This window comes from Pristis pectinata, chromosome 1 (genome assembly GCF_009764475.1).
Source record: "Pristis pectinata isolate sPriPec2 chromosome 1, sPriPec2.1.pri, whole genome shotgun sequence".
NCBI lineage: Eukaryota > Metazoa > Chordata > Chondrichthyes > Rhinopristiformes > Pristidae > Pristis > Pristis pectinata.
Window position 1 is genome coordinate 12,108,461 of NC_067405.1, and position 25,755 is coordinate 12,134,215.

A 25,755-nucleotide genomic window follows, 5' to 3' on the forward strand; every position below is an offset into this window, starting at 1 on the left:
AAAACAATAACAGAATGCAGAATGAAGTGTAACAGCAACAGAGAAAGTGCAGTGCAGGTAGACAATAAGATGCAAGGTCATAACGAGGTAGATTGTGAGGTCATGAGTTCATCTTATTGTACGAGGGAACCATTCAATAGTGTTACAACAGCGGGATAGAAGCTGTCCTTGAGTTTATTGGTACATGATAGGTTGTAGAAGTACCGATAGTTAGGAGAAGGGAAATAGGATTAATGGGATTGTTCTGTGTGAGGCAGTATGAATCTGATTGACTAAATGACAGCCTTCAACATTAGATGTATTAAATACATATTTTAGGCCCAGTCAACGTATAAAAAAGAAACATTCAGATAGAGAAGTGTGATATTAACATATTAAATTTTTGTTCCTAGTACTGCATGCAGTGAGATCTAAACTCAGATGTTCCTTCTGCTCCAGTTGCTGGCACCATCGAGGGTCAATCTGCTGAGTTTGGCCAATGCTCTAAGCTTTGAGTTCATAAACTAGGTTGATTCTCCATTGAATCTGTTCTCCCTGTGGTAAAAACTGGAATGGTATCGGACACAATGGAAGGAAGCAGTTACAGAGATATAAAGTAAGCAAGGAACAGATTTTAAAGAAACTAGACAAATTTGCAAATATGCTTTTATGTTCTTATACAACTGAAGCTTAATATTTAGGGATTGGGATTTTTTTGGTTTTGTTGTACATGTTCTTATTGTATGAGAGGACGGACTTTTACATTAACTCTGATGAAGGGTCTTCCACCTGAAACATTAATTCTGTTTCTCTTTCCAGAGATGCTGCCTGACCTGCTGAATGTGTCTAGCATTTTCTATTTTAATTCCAGAGTTCCAGCATTTGCTTTTCTTTTGATTTTCATTATCAGAAGAGTTCAGAATAGAATGAATAATGTGCTATTACTTAGAAACATTGTTACTAACAATGAAACACTTGAAAATGGTTTGGTGTAGGACATTGCCCTAAGGAATTCTGGCTGTGATGTCCTGGGGCTGGGATGATTGACCACCCCCTCCCCCCAGTAATCACAACCATTTTCCTTCATATGATGGAGGACACCAGCTAATGAGATTTTCTCTCTGTTTCTCATTGATTTCACTTTCATGATATAGAGTCATATAGCATGGAAACAGGCCCTTCGGCCCAACTCGTCCATGCTGACCATGGTACCCACCAAGCTAGTCCCACTTGCCCGTGTTTGGCCCATATCTCTATGAACCACTCCTACTCTTACACTTATCCAAATGCCTTTTGAGTGTTGCTATTGTACCTGCCTCAATCACTTTCTCTGACAGCTCATTCCATATACACACTACCCTTTGAAGTTGCCCTTCAGGTCACTTCTAAGTCTTTCCCCTCTTACCTTAAACCTATGCCCTCTAGTGTTTAGTTCCCTTTCCCTGGGAAAAAAGACTATGTGCGTTCACCCTTTCTATGCCCCTCATGACTTTATGCACCTCTATCAGGTCACCCCTCAATTTCCTATGTTCCAAGAAATAAAGTCCTAGCCTGCCCAACCCCATCCTATAACTCAGTCTCTTGAGTCCCAGCGACATCCTTGTAAATCTCCTCTGCACTCTTTCCAGCTTGGTGGCATCTTTCCAATTGGAGGGTGACCAAAACTGTACACATTTCTCCGAGTGCGGTCTCACCAAGGTCTTATATATCTTCTTGATGCCACACTTGGTCAACTGCTGTCTTGATTTCAAGGGCAGTCACTCTCACCTCATCTCTGCATTTCAACTCTTGGGTCTATGTTAAGACCAATGTTGGACTGAGGTCTAGAGCCAAATAGTCCTGGTGTAAACCAAACTGAGCAATGGTGGAAGTTTACCAAAGTGTTGGCTTTCTCACATACATCGCAGACAAACTCATTACAACCAAAGTTTTTAGTTTAGCATCTTAGGATCTCATTCTCTACATGGCCAGAGACACAGAACTGTCTAAGTGCTGATGCAGAGTGAAAACAAAGTGCTACAGATAGTTATGCCATTCCACACCCAATAAGTAATCCAAATTTGGCAAATATGATAAATAAAATAGTATGTGCCAGAATTACTCAGCAGAACAGCCAAAATATTTTCACAGAAATATGAATCCATTTCAGGGCAATGACCACTCATCAGATCAAAGCTCTGTAAGTTCTGCCACATCCAATCAAGACTGGTGGTGGATAATTAAACTTCTGAATCAAAATTAATTGAGACAGATGCAAATGGCAATGTCCAAAATGTACCTGATAGTTGGGAAAGGTTTAGAGGGATATGGGCCAAATACAGGCAAATAGGACTAGCTTAAGTGGGCATCTTGGTCAGGCACAGTAGTATGGTGGTTAGTGTAATGCTATTACAGTGGCAGCAACCCACGTTCAATTCCAGCCACTGTCTGTAAGGAGTTTGTACATTCTCCCCGTGTCTGCGAGGGTTTCCTCTGGGTGCTCTGGTTTCCTCCCACATTCCAAAGACGTACGGGTTAGGAAGTTGTGGGCGAGCTTTGTTGGCGCCAGAAGCGTGGCGACACTTGCGGGCTGCCCCCAGAACACTCTACGCAAAAGATGCCTTTCACAGTGTGTTTCAATATACGTGACTAATAAAGATATCTTATCTTGTCTTAAATTGGATGAGTTGGGCCGAGGGGTCTGTTTCCATCTTGTATTACTCTATGACTCTAACAAGAGCTTCTATGAGCCAGTGTTCCAATAAAAGTGCAACTCTGTACAAGAATACCAAAGGCAAAGCTGAAGCTCGGCATTCTTCATCAGCCAGAAGCGTTGGGTGAATAGTATATCTTGGTCTCTCCCTGAGATCACCACCATTGCAGAAGCCAACCCTCGGCCAACTTGATCCTCTACACATGGCATCACAATTCGACTGAGTACACTGGCTGAATTACACAATATTGGACTCAACAACAGTCCAGATCATTGCTTGTACCCTAGACCTAGCTGTGCCTCTAACTGAGCTGTTCCAGAACAATTAGAACACTGGCATCTACCCAACAACATCTGTGGACAATTGCCCAGATATTTCCTGTCCACAGAAAGCTGGACAGATCCAATTTGGTCATTACTAGCCCATCAGCCAATCAACAATAAAGCAATGGAAGGTACTGCTACCACCTTGATTTAACATGTACTGCCTCCTGATGCTCAGTTTGTGTTTTTCCAGGACTGCTCAGTCCCAGACATTGGGCCAAAGAGGTGAGTTCCAGAGGTGAGTTGAGAAGTCTCCCTTTCACATCAATGCAGCATTTCATTGGGTTTGACATCAAGGAGCCCTGTTAAAACTGATGTCAATGGGAACCAAGGGAAAACAAACTCTCACAGGCTATAGTCATACTTCACACAGAAGGTGACTATTTGACGTCAATTATCCCAGCTCCAGGTTCATCGCTGTAGGAGGTCCTCACGCCAGTTTCTAAGTCTAATCATTCTTTATTGGTTCAAAAGCAACCTTCTCTCCGTGCTAAAATAGGTTTCCTAACAATAGTACCAATATCCACTTCCAATCTCAACTTTTCAGGTGATGAAGCAGTCCATGTCCACCTGCAGCAAGACTTGGACAACATTTATACTTGAGCTGATAACTGGTAATTAACATAAAGAAACACAAGGGCTGGGCAATGACTATTTCTAACACACAGGATTCCAACTACTTTTTCTTGACATTCCACAATATTACCATAATTGAAATCCCTCTCAACATCCAAACAGAAAATATTGTCTAGCTATGTAAGTACTGTGGCTTTGACAGCAGGTCAGAACTTGAGCACTTGGTGGTGTGTCTCACTTCCTGACTCTTAAAGCTTTTCAAACATCTGCAGTTGGACAATGCTAAAAGATCTCAATACCTTCCAGGACATAACAGCTTGCTTGCTTAGCACTCCACCTACCACCTGAAGTGTTCTTCCTCCATGCCACCAATGCACCACGGTGTCATTGTATGCCAACGATAACAGTAAATAGCCAAGGATTTTTGACAGCATCTCGTGAACCCTACAACGTTTCCCACTGGGAAAGACAAGTACATTGGGTATGCACAAAACCTCTGTCACCATGTTCCTGTTCGAGTCCTCGTAAATATACCACAGATTCTTAACTGTCACTCAGATCAATTTCTGGGAATCCCCACCGAACAACAACTGGGAGTCAGTTCAACAGTGGTCTGCAGCAGTTCAAAGAGGAGGCATGCTGTCACCTCTTGGGGGTGGTTAGAGAAGGAAAATAAAGACTGGTATTTCCACATCCTGTGAATGAAAAAAAAATCTCAAAAATAAGTAAACTCAACGCTTTTAAGATAATAGACTCACTGGGGAAGAAATTAGCCTGTGACAACTTATTTCATACTGAGCCTTGCACACCCCATCAGTCAAAGAAACCAGCAATCATCCTTCCTTTGGTATCTTCCAGTCACGAGGTTGTGGACAAATCATGGTTATTGGGTATTTGGTCTCAGACGTATCCTTACCTTCTTATCTCAAGAATAAATTTAATTATGATTATTCTGAAAGATGATTGAACCCTCACACTTGAGCATAAATTAAACCTATCAATTTACCAGAACCATCATTATGTTGCTTACCTATTATCTTGCCCAGGACGAGAGACTTCAGCCCATTGAATGCTGTATCTGATGACAATTTGTAGCTCATGGAATGTAAATGGTCAATCTGTAACACATTAAACAGAGAGAAAAAGAAATAATTACTACAAGAGCAAAAGATGCAGATATTGGAAATCTGACATATAACAGAAAATGCTGGACATACTCAGGAGGTCAGAGAAAGCAACAGTTGATATCTCAAGTCAATGATCTTTTATCAGAGCTGGAAGAAGTTAAGATAAAAAAAAACTTTAATTGCAAAGAGATAGACAAGACAGAGGGAACAAAAGGGACGTCTATGTTGGTGTGAAGGCAGGAGAGATAAATTAGTGGTGGTGCCAACAAAATGAGGGTGTAGAAGTTAGTGAATAACAAAATGAAGAATAACAGAAGTGCTGGGGAAGGTATGTACAGGAGACATCAAACAAAGTCTGAAATTATCAGAAGAATTAAAACTGAATGCTAGTAATATGTGACCTAAGGCTATAATGACTGATTTTCTGAAGTTATTGAATTTAATGTTGAGTCTGGAAGATTGTAAAATGCCAGTCAGACGATGAGGCACTATTCCTTAAGATTATGCTGAACTTTGTTGGAACAATGTAGGAAGTCAGAGATAGAAAGATCACATAGGGAGAGGGACGGAAAGTAAAGCAATAGACAACTGAACGCTCAGGACCATCTTTACGGACTGAAAGGAAGTTTCTGCAAAGAGGTCAACTAATCTAAGTTGGGTTCTGTAAAGCAGGGGAAACCACGTTCTGAGCACTGAATTCAGTACACTAAATTTCAAAAAGTACATTGCTTCACATGGAAAGACTGTCTGCGAACATAAACAGTGGAAAGGAAGGGGTAAAAGGACAAGTGACAAATTTCCTATGGTGGCATTGGAGTTGACAAGCGGAATGGATATTGATGGAGACAGAAGATTTAACCAAAGTGTCCCAGAGGGAATGGATGGAACTAAAGATGGGTTTGGTGGTGGCATCATGTTAGACATTTCAGAAACCACAAATGATGCTCCCTACCCCTTTCTGCCTTTCATAAGGACCCAAATAGTCCTTTCAGGTGAGACGGAGGTCTGCCTCCCTTAAAATAATCTACTGCATTCAGTGCTCCAAGTGTGGTCTCCTCTACATTGGCGAGACCAAACAAAATGATGAAGAAATCTTTTTTAAAAAGGCATTGATAAATGCTCTTTCCTGTTCAGTCCTGATGAAGAATCTTGACCTGAAATGTCACCTGTCCATTTCCCTCCATAAATGCTGCCTGACCCAGTGAACCTCTCCAGCATTTTGTGTGTTGCTGCGATAAATGTTTTTTTTGTTGTGAAATACATGTGATATATTTGCACGTGCAAATAGCAAAAAAAAACAGAAAAAAAGATCCTTTTGCAATTATTGAACACAGGCAATATGTTATGGTTAATTAATCTCTTTTTCGTTACCTTTTCTCTTTAAATGAACATGCAGGGAAATGTTTTGATTAATTCACTATCACTGAGAATTGATTTTTTTGTACCAGAGATAAGTTAGGGTTTTTGCATTAATAATTTATAAAAGGTGTTTTCCATTGTTAGTGCAAGTTGTGACAGTTTAGACTTTGCACATGTCTCAGATTATCTCACTGCGAAAGTGATTTGAGAGTATGAATAATCAAACTATTCTTTCTTCCTTTCCAAGCAGAGCATGACAGCAAAGACAGAGCCAGGCTGATGAATTATTGAGTGGCCTTTATCCCCTGACAACACCAGCCTTCCTGCCCAACAGTAGGCAACAGGCCACCTTTGCAATCAGAGCACTGTGTTCCACATCTCAGAGGACTGCTATCATGAACAGGTCCATCTGAACCAGCATAACTACATGAAATTAGTGCAGGAGCTGTCCAAATTCATCACCACTTCCAAAGATGATGGCTGGGCTCAAAATTTTACAGCTGGTCCATAAACATTGCATTTGGATTGTTGCTCAATAGTTAAGGAATTTATGGCTCATTGCCCTCTATTTTCTGGCTCGTCTTGCACGTTATTTGTGTTTGGTTTCAAGGGTCTGTCTTGATATCATAGAATGGAAAACTAAAGTGTGATCTCAAATCAGAGATCTGTCGCTTCCACTGTCTTACTATATGAGCCTATACATACAGTATACACAACATATATGGAGATTTTCAGTTCAGTTGGTCAGTGATCGAGTTTTTAATTGGTAATCAATTCATCAAGTCCTGTCAGATCATCCACCCACACCCATCAAAATCTCATCCTATTTCCAGTTCTGGATATGGCACTCTTGTTGTTTCTGAATCCATTCATGTGTCTGTTTCCTTGCCCAACACCCATTCCTCATAGACAATACTCAGGTCTCCTTCAAAAGATACAATAGCTATCTGTCATTTAGATAAAGACTCAGCCAAATAAGAGACGAATCGGTAAATTCTCTGTCATTTGGACATAATATTGCCTCAGCATAGTGTACTGGCATATCAGAGGTTAATGATCCAGAGACAGGAGTTTAGATCCCTCCACAGAAGCTGAAAGATTTAAATTGAAGTCATTAAACAAACCTAGAATTAAAAATCTTATTTGAGTAGTGGAGACAATAGACCTGTCAGATTATCATTAAAAAAAAATATTTGGTCCATTAACATCCTTTGGTGTAGAAACCTGTCATCCTTATTTGGCCTGACAATATGTGACTCCAGCCTCACAGTCATGTGTCTGACTCTTGACAGTGCTAAAATAAGTACTCCAGCAAACCATCCAAGAGCAGATATGGATGTAAGATAAATGCTGGCATTGCCTTTGACATCCATATCCCATGAATAATAAGTTAGGTGACCACACTATTGTGTGGGTCTGAGATTGATTTTATGAACATAATAGTTAGTGACTATCCTCCACTAACTGCATTTTCTTAAGAAATTACCCATTTTTATTGGGAAATAGTTGCTGTAGTGTTTGCTTCTTCCTCCCTGGAATAGAATCTCTGCTTTGTGAGCAAATTGACTTTGTTGTATAACCATGCATGGGCTTCAGCAAGATCCAACTTATTACCCAATAAGATGTTGTCAATAAACATTGATAAAAAAAATCGAAGCAGCAAATACCAAATATTACCCTTTAAAAGTAAACTTTTATTAAATCATCAGGGAAGCCTAAAAGTTTATCAGATCCAAAACAGAGTCGAATTATGGTGATTGAATTTGCTACTGATAAAAACTCACTGAATATCTTACTAAGTTCTATATGGGGTTTTCAGTTTTTCTCTTGAACTGGCACTAGAAAAGCATATTCAGTTCCTGATATCAATGGGCTGATCCATGTATCAGAGCTCTCATTCCATCCCAGGGACTTGTGCCCAAAGTCCAGGTCAACGTGTCAGTGTGGTACTGGCACACTGCTGCACTGATGAACATCCAGTTTTTCAGACAAGGCAATAAACCGAGGCCCATTTTCCCTCTCAAGTGGATGTAGAAGGTCCCTTATCAATATTCAAAAGAACAGCATAATTCTTCCCAGTTTCCTGAAGATGAATTTAGTTTTTTATCCAATGTGTCTGCTGTATGAATGTTGGTACTTTACAATACTTTCATGGCACTTACTCAATTATCTAATGCTGTTTATTTTTCTGGCCAATATTTATTTCCAAGCTAAAATCACTAAAATAGATTATCCAGTCATCATTACATTGATGTGTTCAGGAAATAGCCACAGGCAAACTGCTGGTCATATTTCACACATTACTACTTTGCAAACAGTATTTGAAAAGCAAAAGAAACACAGATGACAGAAATATGAAATACAAACAGAAAGTTCTGGAAAACCACAGCAGGTCATGCAACACCTATAGAAAGCTAAACAGAATTTACATTTGAGGTTAGTGATCTTTCATCCAAACAAGCTATTTAGTAGTAGAATTGCTTAATTGCTTATTATGTAACTTGGACCATTCTGAGAACATGAATGGGGTAATTTGAAAATAATTGTTTGGAAATTCATTCCCTATGTTATATCAGCAAACATTACTCTGTTTTCAAAGCTCAGCTCACTGAGATTAATTGAAACAAAGTACAGAAAAGGAGTAGACCATTCAGCTGTGCTACTAATCAGGAATGAACACCTGGGCAAAGTTTTTTTTACTGACATACATCTGCTGCTGAGAACATACTGCCTTGGAGTCAGTATAGTGTATGTTCACTAGATGGCTGAGATGACAACCCAGACGACCAGGCATAAGAACAGCATCTTCCCCACTGCTATCAGACTTCTGAACCAATCACTTCTTTCACATCCCCTTCCTGGTGGTGCTGCCATGTTCTTGGATCCTTAATTCTGTCTCTCTCAGTTATTGCACTACTTCAGTTTGCACTACTATTTCTGCACCTTTCTGTTGTTTTGCACTCTACACTGCATTTATTGTATTTATTATTAAGATATCTTTATTAGTCACATGCACGTCGAAACACACAGTGAAATGCATCTTTTTTGAGTAGAGTGTTCTGGGGGTGTCACCCCAATGTCGCCACGTTTCCAGTGCTAACATAGCATGCCCACAACTTCCTAACCTGTACGTCTTTGGAATGTGGGAGGAAACCGGACCACCCAGAGGAAACCCATGTAGACACAGGGAGAATGTACAAACCCCTTACAGACAGTGACCGGAATTGAACCCGGGTCTCTGGCGCTATAACAGTATTACGCTAACTGCTGCACTATAATGCAATGTATTCTGTTTACTCTGTAAGTTTCACACAAGTGATGAATTTCATTGCATCCTGGTGCATATGACGACAAGTAATTTGTATCTGAATCCTACAATGAGAGGTTGAGCAAGTGGACAAAACACTTTGAGTTTAAAAGAATGAGAACTAACATCATTGGGACATTCAGCATTTGGAAAAAGATTGAGAGGTTAGATGCCTAGAGGACATAGCTTCTGGCTGAAAGTTTAGAAGTAGGGCAGATTCACCAGACAATGGATCAGAGGAGAAATTTCTTCAGTGCAGAGATCTGTAAACCTTTGAAATTCTCTGTCTCAAAAGGGTTGTGTGTCAACGGCCCAGAATGTGTTGGGTTTTGCAGGCATTTCTGCTCAGAATTGCCAGCATTTCTCCCTACAAGTCCTTACAAGTTTCAGATTTCCATATGAAAGTGTGACTCCTGATCTTGCTGGTCAAGCTCAACCATCAACATCTCCACTGCTGATCTCAAGGTGAAGCAACAGCTTGCTGGAATGCCTCAGCAGGGGAAATCTGTTGCTAGTTTTGCACCAGGTTAGGTTGAGGGATGCAAATGAATTCTTTTGAATGGCAATAGTACAGATGATTGGAATAAAAAAACTACCATATTTTTAATTACTTTTATTTGTTTTAACATTTTTATAAATATTTAGAAATTTTTAAATGATTTTTCCATTTGGTTCTTGAACCAACTGGTACAACCCTAATCACTGCAGCTTAGCAACACTATGACCATTTTGATCACTTTGCACTAAAATTGACTTTTTTTGTTCTAATTGTGTTCTTTCTTGTAAAGATTGTGTATAATTTATGTCTAATTTATGTTTTTCTTGTGAATGCTCCTTATCTGAATCAATGTGCCTGTGATGCTGTTGCAAGTAAGTTTTTCATTGCACCTGTGCATTCATGTACTTGTGCACATGACAGTAAACTCGACTTTGACTTTGACTTTAATTGAAAACGTTCTGGGGACGTACATTGTAAAAACAAACAAGGTGCTGGAGGAACTCAGCCAATCAGGCAGCACCTGTGGAGGGAAATGGACAGATGACATTTCGGGTCGAGGCCCTTCATCTGGACTGTTCCAGCATCTGCAGTGACTTGGACCTTCATACATCGAAGACTGTGCTTTGTTGCCTGGGGAGAATCACGAGTGGAGGTGTTCTGGTCTGTCCATGTGGTCTCATGACATCACTTGAAGACCATATGCCACATTGGACATTGCCACTTGGATGGTCTCAGCCAATAAGATCAGCCATATGGATCAAGGCAACAGGGAATGGGAGCAGTGTGTTTGGGCAATGGTGTCCCCTCGGTAAAATCCAAGGACATTATATTCAAGGGAGAGACCAATAGACTTTGGAGGATAGGTTAATAAAATGGATGAGACACATGGTCCTTTAAAACAGTATAGCAGGCACAAGAAGTAGTAAAGATGACACCTGCTCCTTCTCTCTTTCTTCTGCTACAATTGCAGCTAATAGTGCTGCTACCTCATAATCTCCAGTAACCTGGGTCCAATCCTGATCTCTGGTGCTCTCTGTGCAGAGTTTGCATGTTCTCCCTGTGACCGCGTGGGTTTCCTTGGGGTGCTGCGGTTTCCTCCCACATCCCAAAGACGAGCGGGTTGGTAGGTTAGTTGGCCACAGTGAATAGCTCCTGGTGTTTAGGTGAGTGGTAGAATTTGGGGAGAATTGATTGTGAGGAGAATAAAAAGTGATTAATGTTGGATTAATGTACACAGGTGTCTGAGGGTCAGCATGGATTCAATGGGCCAAAGGGCCTTTGTATCATGCTATGAACTTCAAAATCTGCTTGGGTACTTGCCTTTTCCATGATGTACTTGGGCTTACACTTTGGTTCTGTTAATGATCTAGCTGCAAGAATAAGTGTCATTCTCTGCTGTGCTCATGTTAAGCACCTACAGCTGTTTGGCACACCTGAAGCACTGGAAGTGAAGTTCCACTGAACAAAAGGTGCCATGTTTTGATTACTACATAAGACTGTTCTGAAAGCATTTGCTCCAGTGAATATTTCAATACCATGAGGTCATTATCATGCACCCGGACATTTAGGTTAACTTAAGTGTTAGATAAGCAAACAGACTTTCTCTAATTTGTCGATGAGGCACTGAGCTCTTCAAACTGCTGAAATCAATGCTTATTTTGTGGCTTCTAAAGAGGCTTTCACTGCCACGGATGGCCAATTACAGCCGGATTTGTTTCTGTCAAAGAAGCAACTATCCATTTGTGCCAGGATAAAGCAGCAACAATTAAACAGCCTGGAGCATGTGGTGAGAGCAAAGTGCATCCATAATAAGTGATAATATATAATAATGGTACAGGTGCAAATTGGACACAGTGTAATATTATGCAAAACACTCCACAATTAATCTTGGAACTGCCAGGGGGCTCAGAACACATTGGGTTACAGATGCAGCTCTGCATGTGGTTATTGGACAATAAATAGAATGCGTGTCAACACACTTGTGGCAATATTATATATTCATGCTGCATAGCAAATGGGGAAGAAGGCAAACAGAGCCTCAGAATAAGGACATCCCAAGTATTCAAAGGGGGTGAGAGTGGAATAAACCATGGCGTTCAAAACTGAATTCACCTTCTGACACCCTAAAGCTTTTCTAACCGCTTACAGTGCCCAAGTCAGCAGAGCTGTTCTGACTGGTTGCATCACGGCCTGGTATGGAAACTCCAATGCACGGGAACACAAGAGGTGACAGAGAGTGGTGGGCTCAGCCAGTTCCAGCTCCCCCCACCCCTGAGGACATCGACAAGAGACGATATCTCAGGAAGGTGACATCCATCATCAGAGAACCCCACCATCTGGGCCATGCCCTCTTCTTGATGCTGCCATCAGGCAGGAGGCACAGAAGCCTGAAGACCCACACCTCAAGGTTCAACAACAGCTTCTTCCCCACTGCCATCAGGTTTTTGAACCGAACTGAAAAACTCTAAAACTACCTCGGTCTATATTTCTTTTTCTCCCTCTCAACTTGCACTAATGTTGTTATAGAACATAGAACAGTACAGCACAGTATAGGCCCTTCAGCCCACCTTGTTGTGCCAACCTACATAAACCTACTCTACGATCAATCTAACCCTTCCCTCCTGCACAGCCCATAACCATTTTTCTTACATCCATGTGCCTATCTAAGAATCTTTTGAACATCCCTATTGTATCAGCCTCTACCACCAGCTCTAGCAGTGCGTTCCAGGCATCCACCCACTGTATAAAAAAACTACCTCTGACATCTCCCCAAAACTTCCCTCCACTCACCTTAAATGGATGTCCTCTGATATTCGCCATTATCACCCTGGGGAAAAGGTGCTGGCTGTCCATTCTGTCTATGCCTCTCACAACCTTATACACCTCCATCAAGTCACCTCTCATCCTGCGTCGCTCCAAAGAGAAAAGCCTTAGCTCGTTCAACCTTTCCTCAGAAGATATGTTCTTTAATCCTGATGTTTATTTTGTCATAGAACATAGAACACTTCAGCACAGTACAGGCCCTTCGGCCCACAATGTTGTGCCGACATTTTATCCTGCTCTAAGATCTATCTAATCCTTCCCTCCTACATCGCCCCCCCATTTCTCCATCATTCATATATCTATCTAAGAGTCTCTTAAATGTCCCTAATGTATCTGCCCCCACAACCTCTGCCGGCAGTGTGTTCCATGCACCCACCACTCTATGTATAAAAAACTTACCCCTGACATCCTCCTTATACCTTCCTCCAATCACCTTAAAATGATGTCCCCTCGTGTTAGCCATTGTCGCCCTGGGAAAAAGTCTCTGACTGTCCACTCGATTTATGCCTCTTATCTTGTACACCTCTCACCCTCCTTCTCTCCAAAGAGAAAAGCCCTGGCTCATATAAGTTATCCATAATTTAAGTTAATTTAAGTTTATGTTAACTTATATGTGTCACATAATGTACTTCTGCTGCAAAAAGCTAATTTTCATGGCACTTATTTATACTCTGTGTATGTATGTATGTCTTTGACAATAAACTTGAACTTGAACAGCGGAACAAGTGCAGCATCAGCAACACTCAAGAAGTTCGAGAACAAAGCAGTCCACTAGAGTGGCATCACATCCAGCTGCCTAAGCATTCTCTCCTTCTACTACCTCAGGAGGCTAAAGCAATTCAGCATGTCCTCTTTGACCCTCACCAATTTTTATAAATGCACCATAGAAAGCATTCTATCCTGATGCATCACGGCCTGGTATGGCAACTGCTCTGCTCAAGACCGCAAGAAACTGCAGAGAATCGTGGACACAGCTCAGCACATCATGGAAACCAGCCTCCCCTTCATGGAGTCTGTCTACACTTCTTGCTTCCTCGGTAAAGCAGCCAGCATAATCAAAGACCCCACCCACCCTGGACATTCTCTCTTCTTGGTATTGGAGTTGGTTTATTATTGTCACTTGTACCGAGGTACAGTGAAAAGATTGTACAGGTCAATTCATTACACAGTGCAGTTGCATTGAGTTAGTACAAAGTGCATTGATGTAGTACAGGTAAAACAGTAACAGTACAAAGTAAAGTGTCACAGCTACAGAGAAAGTGCAGTGCAATAAGGTGCAATGCCACAACAAGGTAGATCGTGAAGACATAGTCCATCTCATTGTATAAGGGAACCGTTCAATGGTGTTATCACAGTGGGGTAGAAGCTGTCAAGTCTGGTGGTACGTGCCCTCAGGCACCTATATCTTCTACCTGATGGAAGAGGAGAGAATGTCCTGGGTGGGTGGGGTCTTTGATTATGCTGGCTGCTTCACCAAGACAACGAAAGGTAAAGACAGGGTCCAAGGAGGGGAAGCTGGTATCCGTGATGCACTGGGCTGTCCACAACTCTCTACAGCTTCTTGCGGTCCTAGGCAGAGCAGTTGCCGTAACAAGCCGTGGTACATCCAGATAAGATGCTTTCTATGGTGCATCAGTAAAAGTTGGTGAGAGTCAAAGGGGACAAACTGAATTTCTTTAGCCTCCTGAGGAAGTAGAGGTGCTGGTGAGCTTTCTTGGCTGTGGCAGCTACGTGATTTGACCAGGACAGGCTGTTGGTGATGTTCACTGCCAGGAACTTGAAGCTCTCAACCCTCTTGACCTCAGCACCATTGATGTAGGCAGGTGCATGTACACCACCCCCTTTCCTGAAGTCAATGTTGACATTGAGGGAAAGGTTGTTGTCATGACACCATTCCACTAAGCTCTCTATCTCCTTCCTGCCCTCCGACTCATCGCTGTTTGAGATACGACCTACAACGGTGGCATCATCTGCAAACTTGTAGATGGAGTTAGAGCAGAATCTGGCCACACAGTCGTGAATGTATAGGGAGCAGAGTAGAGGGCTGAGGACACAGTCTTGTGGGGCACCAGTGTTGAGAATAATTGTGTCGGAGGTATTGTTCCCCCTCCTATTGGGCAGAAGATACAAAAGCCTGAAAGCCCACCACGCTCAAGGACAGCTTCTATCCCACTGTTATAAGACTATTGAATGGTCCCCTAGTATGACAAGATGGACTCTCGAACTCACGATCTACCTTGTTGTGACCTTGCACCTTATTGCTTGTCTGCACTGCATTTTCTCTGTAACTGTAACACTATACTCTGCATTCTGTTATTGTTTTCCCTTGTATTACCTCAATGCACTGTTGTAATGTAATGTTCTGTAGATGGCATGCAAGACAAAGTTTTTCACTGAACCTCGGTACATGTAACAACAATAAACCAGTTTACCAATTTATGTGTACCTTCTACAAGATTCACCCCGCCAGAAGCTTCCTTTAGAGCACTTCCCAATGCCATTCCCTCGACTGCCTACAAGGACGGGAGGAGCAGGCATTGAGCAACATCATGGTTTGCACATTCCAACTATCTCTTGGCTTCATCCTAACCTGGAAGCATATCATTGTGTCCATTAATTGTTGCTCGGTACAAGTCCAGAAAATCAAGGGCATTTAGGCGATGGGCATTAATTTCTAGCCTTCACTGGTGCACCACACCCCAGGAGCTAACATAATGATGCTAACAAATTACCATTTGAATCCTACTCCATGAGCCATTTATATTCTGCTGATGTATACACTGTGATGGTGGGGTTTTGCCCTTTCTTTTCCCCATCTCTGGAGTCACAAGAGATTACAGATGCTAGAATCTGAAGCAACTAACAAGACGCTGGAGGAACTCAGTACCTGTGGGAGGGAAATCGATGGTCAACGTTTCGGGTCAAGACCCTTCATCTCGAATGAAAGTTCCAAAATCCCAATAATCACAAGATTAAATAGCTAGTAGTGTTTAAAGAAACACGTTCACTCTTCACCATTATCTCAATATTGTTCAAACAAGTAAACAAAAAGATGAAGGTTCACGTGCATATTAATCTTAATCAGAGAGTGGTAGATGCCTGGAATGCATTGCCTGATAGGGTGGTGGAGGCAAATTCATCTGGGGCTTTTAAGAGGGGCTTGGATGGGCATATGAATGAGAGGAAAATGGAGGGATATGGGATTTCTGCAGACAGAAGGGATTAGCTATGTTGGCACAACATTGTGGGCCAAAGGGCCTGTTCTGGCCTGTGCTGTTCTATGTTCTATGTTCTCTGCTGTGTGGATGCATGCTGAGATTACATGGCCAAGGGCAATGTCAATTACATTTTCTCTGTGTACAAAGTAGAAGTAAAATAAGGCACATCTCAGTTCTTAACTGGCCACAAGATTGGTGGTTGGACAACACTGATACAGGAAAGACACTGGGGGTATAATAGCCAAGACCAATCCTGGGGTAGTTGCAAGATGAAGATGAAGAGGTAGTGAGAAGTAACCATTGCAAAAAGTGAAATGAAGCAAGATCCATCCTACTAGACACAGGGTAACCTGTAATGTCAGCCATGACAAACCCTTCTCAGATGGAGCAACAAACAAGATGCTGAAGGAACTCAGCAGGTCAGGCAGCATCTGTGGAGGGAAATGGACAATCAACATTTTGGGTCGAGACCCTTCATCTTTACTTAAAAAAGATAGCCAGTATAAAAAGGTCAAAGAAGTTGGGCGCAAGAGCTGGCAAGTGATAGGTGGATCCAGTTCAGGAGGCGTAATTGGAAAGAAGAGTGGAAAGTGGGTCAGAGGCCGAGAGGCGAAAGGTCGAGGCAACAAAAAGCTGCGGATGATGGAGTCTGTAGGAGAGGATGGTGGAGAATGGAATCCAGAAAGGGAGGTGGGGAGGGCAGATGGGAATATTGGGGGAGGGGGATCAGTGGAAGGGGTGTGTGGGTCGATGAGGGAAGAGAAACTTTACTTGATTCCATGCTCCACCTTCCTATCCTACAGATTCCATCATCTTCAGCCCATTGTCACCTCCACCTATCACCTCTCAATTTCTGTCACTACTTCCACTATTAGCTCTTGATCCAGCCCTTCCCTTCATCTTTTTATACTGACTATCTCCTCTGTATCATTTTTTAAGTCTGATGAAGGGTCTAGACCCAAAACGTTGACTGTCTATTTCCCTCCGCCGATGCTGCCTGACCTGCTGAGTTCCTCTAGCATCTTGTTTAGAAACATAGATAGAAACATAGAAAAACTACAGCACAATTCACGCCCTTCTGCCCACAAAGCTGTGCCGAACATGTCTCTACCTTAGAAATTACTAGGCTTACCCATAGCCCTCTATTTTTCTCAGCTCCATGTACCTATCCAAAAGTCTCTTAAAAGACCCTATCGTATCCGCCTCCACCACCGTCGCCGGCAGCCCATTCCACACACTCACCACTCTCTGAGTAAAAGACTTACCCCTGACATCTCCTCTATACCTACTCCCCAGCACCTTAAACCTATGTCCTCTTGTGGCAACCGTTTCAGCCCTGGGAAAAAACTTCTGACTATCTACCTGATCAATGCCTCTCATCATCTTATACACCTCTATCAGGTCCCCCCTCATCCTCCATTGCTTCATGGAGAGAAGGCCGAGTTCCTTCAACCTGCTTTCATAAGGCATGCTCCGCATTCCAGGCAGCATCATTGTAAATCTCCTCTGTACCCTCTCTATGGCTTCCACATCCTTCCTGTAGTGAGGCAACCAGAACTGAGCACAGTACTCCAAGTGGGGTCTGACCAGGGACCTATATAGCTGCAACAATACATCTCGGCTCCTAAATTCAATTGCACGGTTGATGAAGGACAATACACCATATGCCTTCTTAACCACGGAGTCAACCTGTGCAGCTGCTTTGAGCATCCTATGGACTCCGACCCCAAGATCCCTCTGATGCTCCACACTGCCAAGAGTCCTACCATTAATACTACACTCTGCCATCATATTTGACCTACCAAAATGAACCACTTCACACTTATCTGGGTTGAACAGCATCTGCCACTTCTCAGCCCAGCTTTGCATCCTATCTACGTCCTGCTGTAACCTCTGACAGCCCTATACTATCTATAATACCTCCAACCTTTGTGTCATCCGCAAACTTACTAACCCATCCCTCCACTTCCTCATCAAGTTTGTAGCTCTACCTCAGAAGGGTTTGTTATGGTTGACATTCCAGGCTACCCTATGTCCAGTAGGACGGATCCTACTTGTGTTCAGTTCTGGTCGCCTCATTATAGGAAGGATGTGGAAGCTTTAGAGAGGGTGCAGAGGAGATTTACCAGGATGCTGCCTGGATTGGAGAGCATGTCTTATGAGGATAGGTTGAGCGAGCTTGGGCTTTTCTTTTTGGAGGGAAGGAGGATGAGAGGTGACTTGATAGAGGTGTACAAGATGATAAGAGGCATGGATCGAGTGGACAGTCAGAGACTTTTTCCCAGGGCGACAATGGCTAACATGAGGGGACATAGTTTTAAGGCGATTGGAGGAAGGTATAAGAGGGATGTCAGGGATAAGTTGTTTACACAGAGAGTGGTGGGTGTGTGGAACGTACTGCCATCAGAGGTTGTGGGGGCAGATACATTAGGGACATTTAAGAGACTCTGAGATAACCACATGAATGATAGAGAAATGGAGAGCTATGTGGGAGGGAAGGGATAAATAGATATTAGAGCAGGATAAAATGTTGGCATAACTTTGTGGGCTGAAGGGCCTGTACTGTGCTGTGTACTCTGACCTACCCATTTGCTTATGAAGATCAATGGTTGCTTCTCACTACCTCTTACCTTCATCCTGCAACTCCCCCAGGATTGGTCTTGGCCATTATACCCCCAGTGTCTCTCCTACATCTGCATTGTCCAACCACAAATCTTGTGGCCAGTTAGGAACTGAGATGTGCCTTACTTTACTTCTGCTTAGTATCCAGAGAAAGTGTAATTGACATTGCCCTTGGCCAGGTAATCTCAGCACACATCTACACAGCATATGCATGTGAACCTTCATCTTTTTGTTTATTTGTTTGAACAATATTGAGGTAATGGTGAAGTGTGAACTTACTTCTTTAAACACTACTAGTCGTTTAACTTCATGATTATTGCATTTTGGAACATGTAAAATAAATAAATATATATCATCCATATTGTTTGAATAGAAATAAAATATTTCTAAGAATGAGGGATCTCAGAAAATCCTGGCCCCAATATACATTATAACCTGGAGTTCATCAATGTCAGATAATCACCCATTCAAGCCTTCTGATGCTTCCAAAATTTACAGTTCGTTTTCCTCTGTTCCTCTTATAATTTCAGCTTTTATTTGCCTCTTCCTCCTTACCCACCATCTAGACGTACTTTAGCCTTTGTCAGCCTCTTTCAACCAACCACCACCACTTTTGTCAGCTAATCTCTCCTCCCCCCGCTGTAACCCCTATCACCCTATCATAGACATTCCCTCCGTTCCCTTCACCACCAGCCCACCTTCCCTCCTTCTCAGTAACTTAACACTTGCTTTATTTCTAACTTGCCCTAGTTCTGAGGTAAGGTTATTAACCTAGCTTCTCTCTCCACAGATGCTGCCTGTCCTCCTGAGTATGTCCCACACCACCAGGTTCAAGAATAGATACTCCCCTTCAACCATTCCGTTCTTGAACCAACTGGTACAACCCTAATCACTACAGTTTAGCAACACTATGACCACTTTGATCACTCTGCACTAGAATGGACTTTGCTTTTTTGTGTGTTCTTGCTTGTAAAAAAACGTGTTTAATTTATGTATTACTTGTGAAGGTTACTTATATGTTGCCATGTGCCTGTGATGCTGTTGCAAGTATATTTCTCATTGCACCTGTGCGTACGACAATAAACTCAACTTTGACTTTGGCTTTGATTCTAGTATTTTGTTTCAGATTTCCAGCAGCTGCAGTATTTTGCTTTTGGCCAATATTTAATTTAATTAAGTGCCGATTATCTGGTAAATTTCTTTGGGGTATTGATAAGATCTTTTTGTCCAAATGTCCCTACTTTGGGGCTGTTGTGTGGAGTCCAAGTGCAGCAACCTGTAGTCTGAATTTGAACTGGTAATATTTTATAGTAACATTTTTCCTAATTCCTTTATCATGATGAATGCAACATCCAGAAAGAATGTAAAAAAAATACTTTGTGTCCATTACTGATAATAGATGGTGAGATTATGAGGATCCCTAGTCAGTACAGAGTTATTTCTGATACTTTTGACATGTGTACTGAAGCAATGCTAATGGATTGCAATTGTATTTCTAATAACCTGCCAACACTAACTGTCCAAATTCACAAAGGAACAATAGCCACTTGGAGCAAATAGAGCATGGTTATTAACAACCATTCACAACAAATTCAAAAGGAAGTGGGGTGGATGAGAAATGTCTCTCACAGATATGAGAGTTGCGAAATTTGGACAAAGGAAATCCTCTTTGGATATTTACATGTATATAGTGTTTAACAGTGACCTGTCCTGTCTCATAGCCTGAAGTGGAGAGGCAAGCTTGTTACACAGCTGAGCCCTCACATACGGATCATGAGTACCCTGCAGGCACATCATCTTGACTAAAAGAAAGCAAATAAAACCACAGCTGATGGAATCCGAAACAGAAACAGAAAATGATGGAAGAACTCAGCCGGTCAAGCAACATCCGCGGGCAGAGGAACCAGTTATCATTTCGGGTCAGGGACTCTTCTTCAGAACTGGGGAGGGGGGGAAGTGGAGGGGTAATCAGTTTTCAGAGCAGAGCTGGGGGGAGGAGTGAAGTGTAAGACAAAAGACAAAATGAAGATGGTTTACAACAGAGCAAGTGATAAGGAGTACAAGGAATGGCTGTTCAGGAGGCATGTTATAGAAGTGAGGTCAGAAAGGGATGTAAACAAGAGTTTGTTCTTGTTGCAACTTGACTGATATCTGAAAGTAAACATCTACAAATTGTTTTACTACTATCCAGAGGATAAGTTGAGTGAGCTAGGGCTTTTCTCTTTGGAGAGAAGCAGGATGAGAGGCAACTTGACAGAGGTGTACAAGATGATAAGAGGCATAAATCGAGTGGACAGTCAGAGACTTTTTCCCAGGGTGACAATGGCTAACACGAGGGGACGTAATTTTAAGGTGACTGGAGGAAGGTATAAGGGGGATGTCAGGGATAAGTTTTTTACACAGAGAGTAGTGGGTCCGTGGAACGCACTGCCTCCAGAGGTTGTGGGGGCAGATACACTACGGACATTTAAGAGACTCTTAGATAGACACACGAATAATAGAGAAATGGGGGGCTATGTGAGAGGGAAGGGTTAGATAGATCTTAGAGCAGGATAAAATGTCAGCACAACATTGTGGACCAAAGGGCTTGAACTGTGCTGAAATGTTCTATGTTCTATGTTCCGTTTTAATAGCATTAAAACAGTGTTGTGTGCCACCAATAGCTTGTCCTGGTCCAACCACGGAGACATTGTGGCCTAGAAAGCACACTAGTGCCTCTACTTCCTCAGAAGGCCAAGAAAATTCAGTGTGTGCCCATTGACCCTCACCAATTTTTATAGACACACCATTGGAAGCATCCTACACCATTGGAAGCATCCTATCTAGATGCACCACACAAAGGAGCTGGAGGAACAGCGGGTCAGGCAGCATCCATGGAGGAAATGGACAGTCGATGTTTTGGGCCGAGAGCCTTCATCAGGACTACACTTGTCCATTTCCCTCCATAGATGCTGCCTGACCCGCTGAGTTCCTCCAGCTCCTTTGTGTGTTGCTCCAGATTTCCAGCATCTGCTATCTGGATGCATCACAGCTTGGCATGGCAACTGCTCTGCCCAAGACCGCAAGAAACTGCAGAGAGTTGTGGACACAGCTCAGACTATCACGAAAAACAGCTTCTTGTCCATTGACACTGTCTACACTTCCCACAGCAGGTGGGTAGCATCCAAAACAAAGTTTTACACAATGTCTCGGTACATGTGAATAATAAACCAATTACCAATTACCCTAACACTGCTTTTATTAATACAATAAACATAATGGTCTTCTATTGCAAAGTACCTCGAACAGTACTGTCGGGAATCTCTATGTAACACTCTGCATCATTGATCTCAGCATGCTTATTCCTCAACTGCAAGATCTCACAGATATGATCTCAGCAGCCAGCTCTAGAAGAGATACACTAAGTGTTCATTATCCATGAAGGAGAGTGCATGGACTTCCTGCAGATAACAACAGCTACAGATGCCACTAAGACACTCTCAAATAAACAAAGCTCTATATTATTATAAGGGCTTTAACACCCACTAATACGCATATTAAAATGTTCAAATATCTAAAAGGAAATAATATTAACTAACAAATACTTCTATTGAAACTTATAAATGGTGATCAGTTTTGAAGTCACAAGGTGTAAGCGAGGATCACTCACTGTTAGAACAGCTGGCAGACACTTAACCCAAGTGGTCTGGAAACTGATCACTCTATTTATACTGACAATGACTGGTTACTCAAAGTCCATGCATATAGATTATACTTGTTCAAAAAAGTAGGAGATAGGAGCTGGGTCGGACCTCACTAGTTGAGCTTACCGACCACTCGTCAACTGCTCAAATGTTTAATTCAGATGCGAGGCGTTGCATTTTGGAAAGACAAGTGAGGGTAGGACTTTCATAGTAACGATATGGCCCTGGGGAATGCAGTAGAACAGAGGGAACTGGGAGTACAAGTACATGGTGTCCTGAAAGTGGTGTCACAAGTCAACAGGGTGTTGAAGAAGGTTTTTGGCATGCTGGCCTTTATTCAGGCAGGGCACTGAGTATAGGAGTTGGGGCATTATTTTGCAGATGTACAAGGTGTTGTTGAGGCCGCATTTGGAATATTGTGTTCAGTTTTGGTCACCCTGCTTTAGGAAAGATGCCATGAAGCTGAAAAAAGTGCAGAGGAGATTTATGAGGATCTGCCGGGACTCGAGGGACTGAGTTATGGAGGTTGAGCAGGTTGGGATGTTTTTCACTGGAGCATAGGAGAATGAGGGGTGATCTTATAGAGGTGTATAGAATCATGAGGGGCATAGATAGGGTCAATAACCACAGTCCTTTACCCAGGGTTGGGGAATGAAGAACCAGAGGGCATAGGTTTAAGGTGAGGGGAAGAGATCTAATAGGAACCTGAGGAGCAACTTTTTCACATAGAGGGTGGTGAGCATATGGAATGAGCTACCAGAGGAGATGGTTGAGGCGGGTACATTAACAACATTTAAGGGTACTTGGACAGGTACATGGATAGGAAAGGTGTAGAGGGATATGGGCCAAACACAGGTAACTTAGACTGGAATCTTGGTTGCCATGGACAAGTTGGGCCGAGGGGCCCTTTTCCGTGCTGTATGACTCTGTGACTTTGGTCTGCAGGTCTGTGGTTAGTAAATCAATGGATAATGAGGAATGAGTGCATGCACAATGCATTCAGCACTCTTCAGCGACTGAAGACTGATATTGTGTAAAGAATGGATGCTGGACAGGATTGGGAGAGTGTTTTGAGTCACAGTCATAGAGTGATACAGCACAGAAACAGGCCCTTCAGCCCAACTGGTCTTTGCCGACCAAGATAACCATCTAAACTAATCCCATTTGCCCGCGTTTGTCCCATGCCGCTCTAAATTTTTCCTGTCCATGTACCTGTGTGAATGTCTTTTAAATGTTGTTAAGGTACCTGACCCAACCACTTTCTCTGGCAGCTCGTTCCATATTTGACTCAGGAATAGCTAGTGGAATAATGCAGGGGGAGGGGGCCGAAAGAGTTACAGACACTCTCAGGCTAGGTGCTCCAAACAGGAAGTTGTGAGGAAGATCTGTGAAGGGTTCTCTGTTCAGTCAATTTTATTCAGACAACTTTCTGTGCCTTTTGTCTCTGTTCCTGTAGGCTGACAAAAGAACAGGAGCAGGAGTGGACCAACTGGCCCATTGAACCTAGTACAGTAAGGTCAAAGCCGATTCAATCTTGGCCTCGGTGCCATTTTGCTCTTCTCTCTCTAAATCCCTTGACGTCCCTGCACCGATTCAATGCACCTCCACAGCGCTCTGGGACAGAGAACTCCAAAACAAGAGAGAGAGGAAATTTAAAAGAGATTTGTGAGGCAAGTTCTTTACACAGAGAGTGGTGATTGCCTGAAGTGCACCTCCAGGAGGCAGATATGATAGCAACATTGAAGAGGCTCTTAGACAGACACATGAACAGGCAGTGCAAAGAGGGATATAGACCACATGTAGACAGACGGGTTCCTCAATGCACTCGGTACTAACTCAGCGTAACTGCACTGTGTAATGAATTGACCTGTACAATTGGTATGCAAGACAAGTTTTTCCTTGTACCTCGGTACAAGTGACAATAATAAACCAATACCAATACCAAGATTGGTGTCATGATTGGCACAGACACAGTTAGCTGAAGGACCCATTCCTGTGCTGTACTGTTCTATGTTCTATGCTCTGACCAGAATACTCAACCTTTCTTCAAACATTAACCTTCTTACCTCAGCGAAAGTGGAACACTGATAACCTACTGGCTGACGATTCAGAAATGCCAGTTCGGCATCTGGCTTACCGGGTAATCATGTTTGCAGAGAATAAAGGATCAGCTTAGTATCAGACTAAGTGACCAATTTCAACTCACCGGGGTTCCGGTCCATGTGTTTTCTTCCCACTCACTAGAGTCCCCATTTCCATGGTCCTTTTCAATTAACAGAGGCTCCTGTTCCTGCACAATATTTCAACTCAACTGGTTCACTGAACAATTTATTATCATATTGTGGGACATCTAAAAATATGTGATATAAAAGAATGTTGGGGTATTAATAGGAATAACATCTAATTATCTGTAAAATTCACTAATTCAGCACCAGAAAAGTCTGAGGTACCTGAATATTAGAGTTTTACAGTGATCTGCAGATGCATTGTTGAAAATATCCTGACTGGTTGCATCGTGGCCTGGTATGGCAATTCCAATGCACAGGAACGCAAGTGGCTGCAGCAAGTAGTGGACACAGCCCAGTCCATCATGGGCACAGCGCTCCCCACCATCGACAGCATCTACAAGAGGCGCTGCTTCAAGAAGGCAGCATCTACCATCAAGGATCCCCACCATCCGGGTCATGCCCTCTTTTCGCTGTTACCTTCAGGCAGGAGGTACAGAAGTCACATCATGCTCCTCCAACCATCAGGTTCTTGATCCAACCTAACCTTACTTCAGCAACAAAACACTACACACCACCTCTTGCACAGCCATGGACTTGTCTCTGATTGTGTCTTTATGTTGCATTAAAGTCTTGTTTTTGCACAGTCTTTTTTTCTCTCTCTTCACTGTCTTGTATATTTTATGTTGATTTTTATGTATAATTTATATTCTGTGTGTTGTCTGTGATGCTGCTGCAAACAAGTTTTTAATTGTACCTGTACCACACCGTACCAACTCACAATAAACTCGACCTGACTTGACTTCCCTGTATTTCCTTCAACACATGGATATCCTTCCTTAAATAAGGAGACCACACCGTACACCACAGCACTTCCAATAAAGTCCAACATTCCATTCGCCTTCCTAATTATGCACAGATCTGCTTCCACCACTACCCCTGGCAACCTGTTCCAGGCACCTACCATACTCTGCGCAAAATACTCACCAGCACATTTCCTTTAAAATTCCACCCCCCTCACCTTAAATTCACAGCTTCTCGTACTTGACATATCTACCTTGGGAAAAAGATTCTGACTGTCTGCCTTATCCATGCCTTCCATAATTTTATACACTTCCATCAGTTCCCGTGGCTAAAATGTTGAAAATGACCATGACCTTAACCTCTGTGGATAAAGCAGTTCAAGGACATGTGTGAGGTTGTATTTAAGGTCTCAGGAAATCACAGGTCTCAATGAAGATGAAGACAGAAGTTTGAGCATTGGTTCTTTAAACAGAAGTTTCAGGGGGAAATAGGGTTACTAAGGCCGAGTTATTGTAAA

At 42.5% G+C, this 25,755-nt stretch overlaps 1 protein-coding gene across 3 annotated transcripts in view; it reads right to left on the reverse strand.

Annotated features, from left to right (window-relative positions):
* LOC127572752 (contactin-associated protein-like 5) overlaps positions 1-25,755 on the reverse strand; it is a 1,205,714-nt gene that overhangs the window by 92,816 nt on the left and 1,087,143 nt on the right. For all 3 annotated transcript variants that reach the window (XM_052020359.1, XM_052020369.1, XM_052020350.1), the window contains one exon: positions 4,602-4,689. In XM_052020359.1, the coding sequence (XP_051876319.1) occupies positions 4,602-4,689 (88 nt within the window). The remainder of the gene's footprint in view (positions 1-4,601; positions 4,690-25,755) is intronic.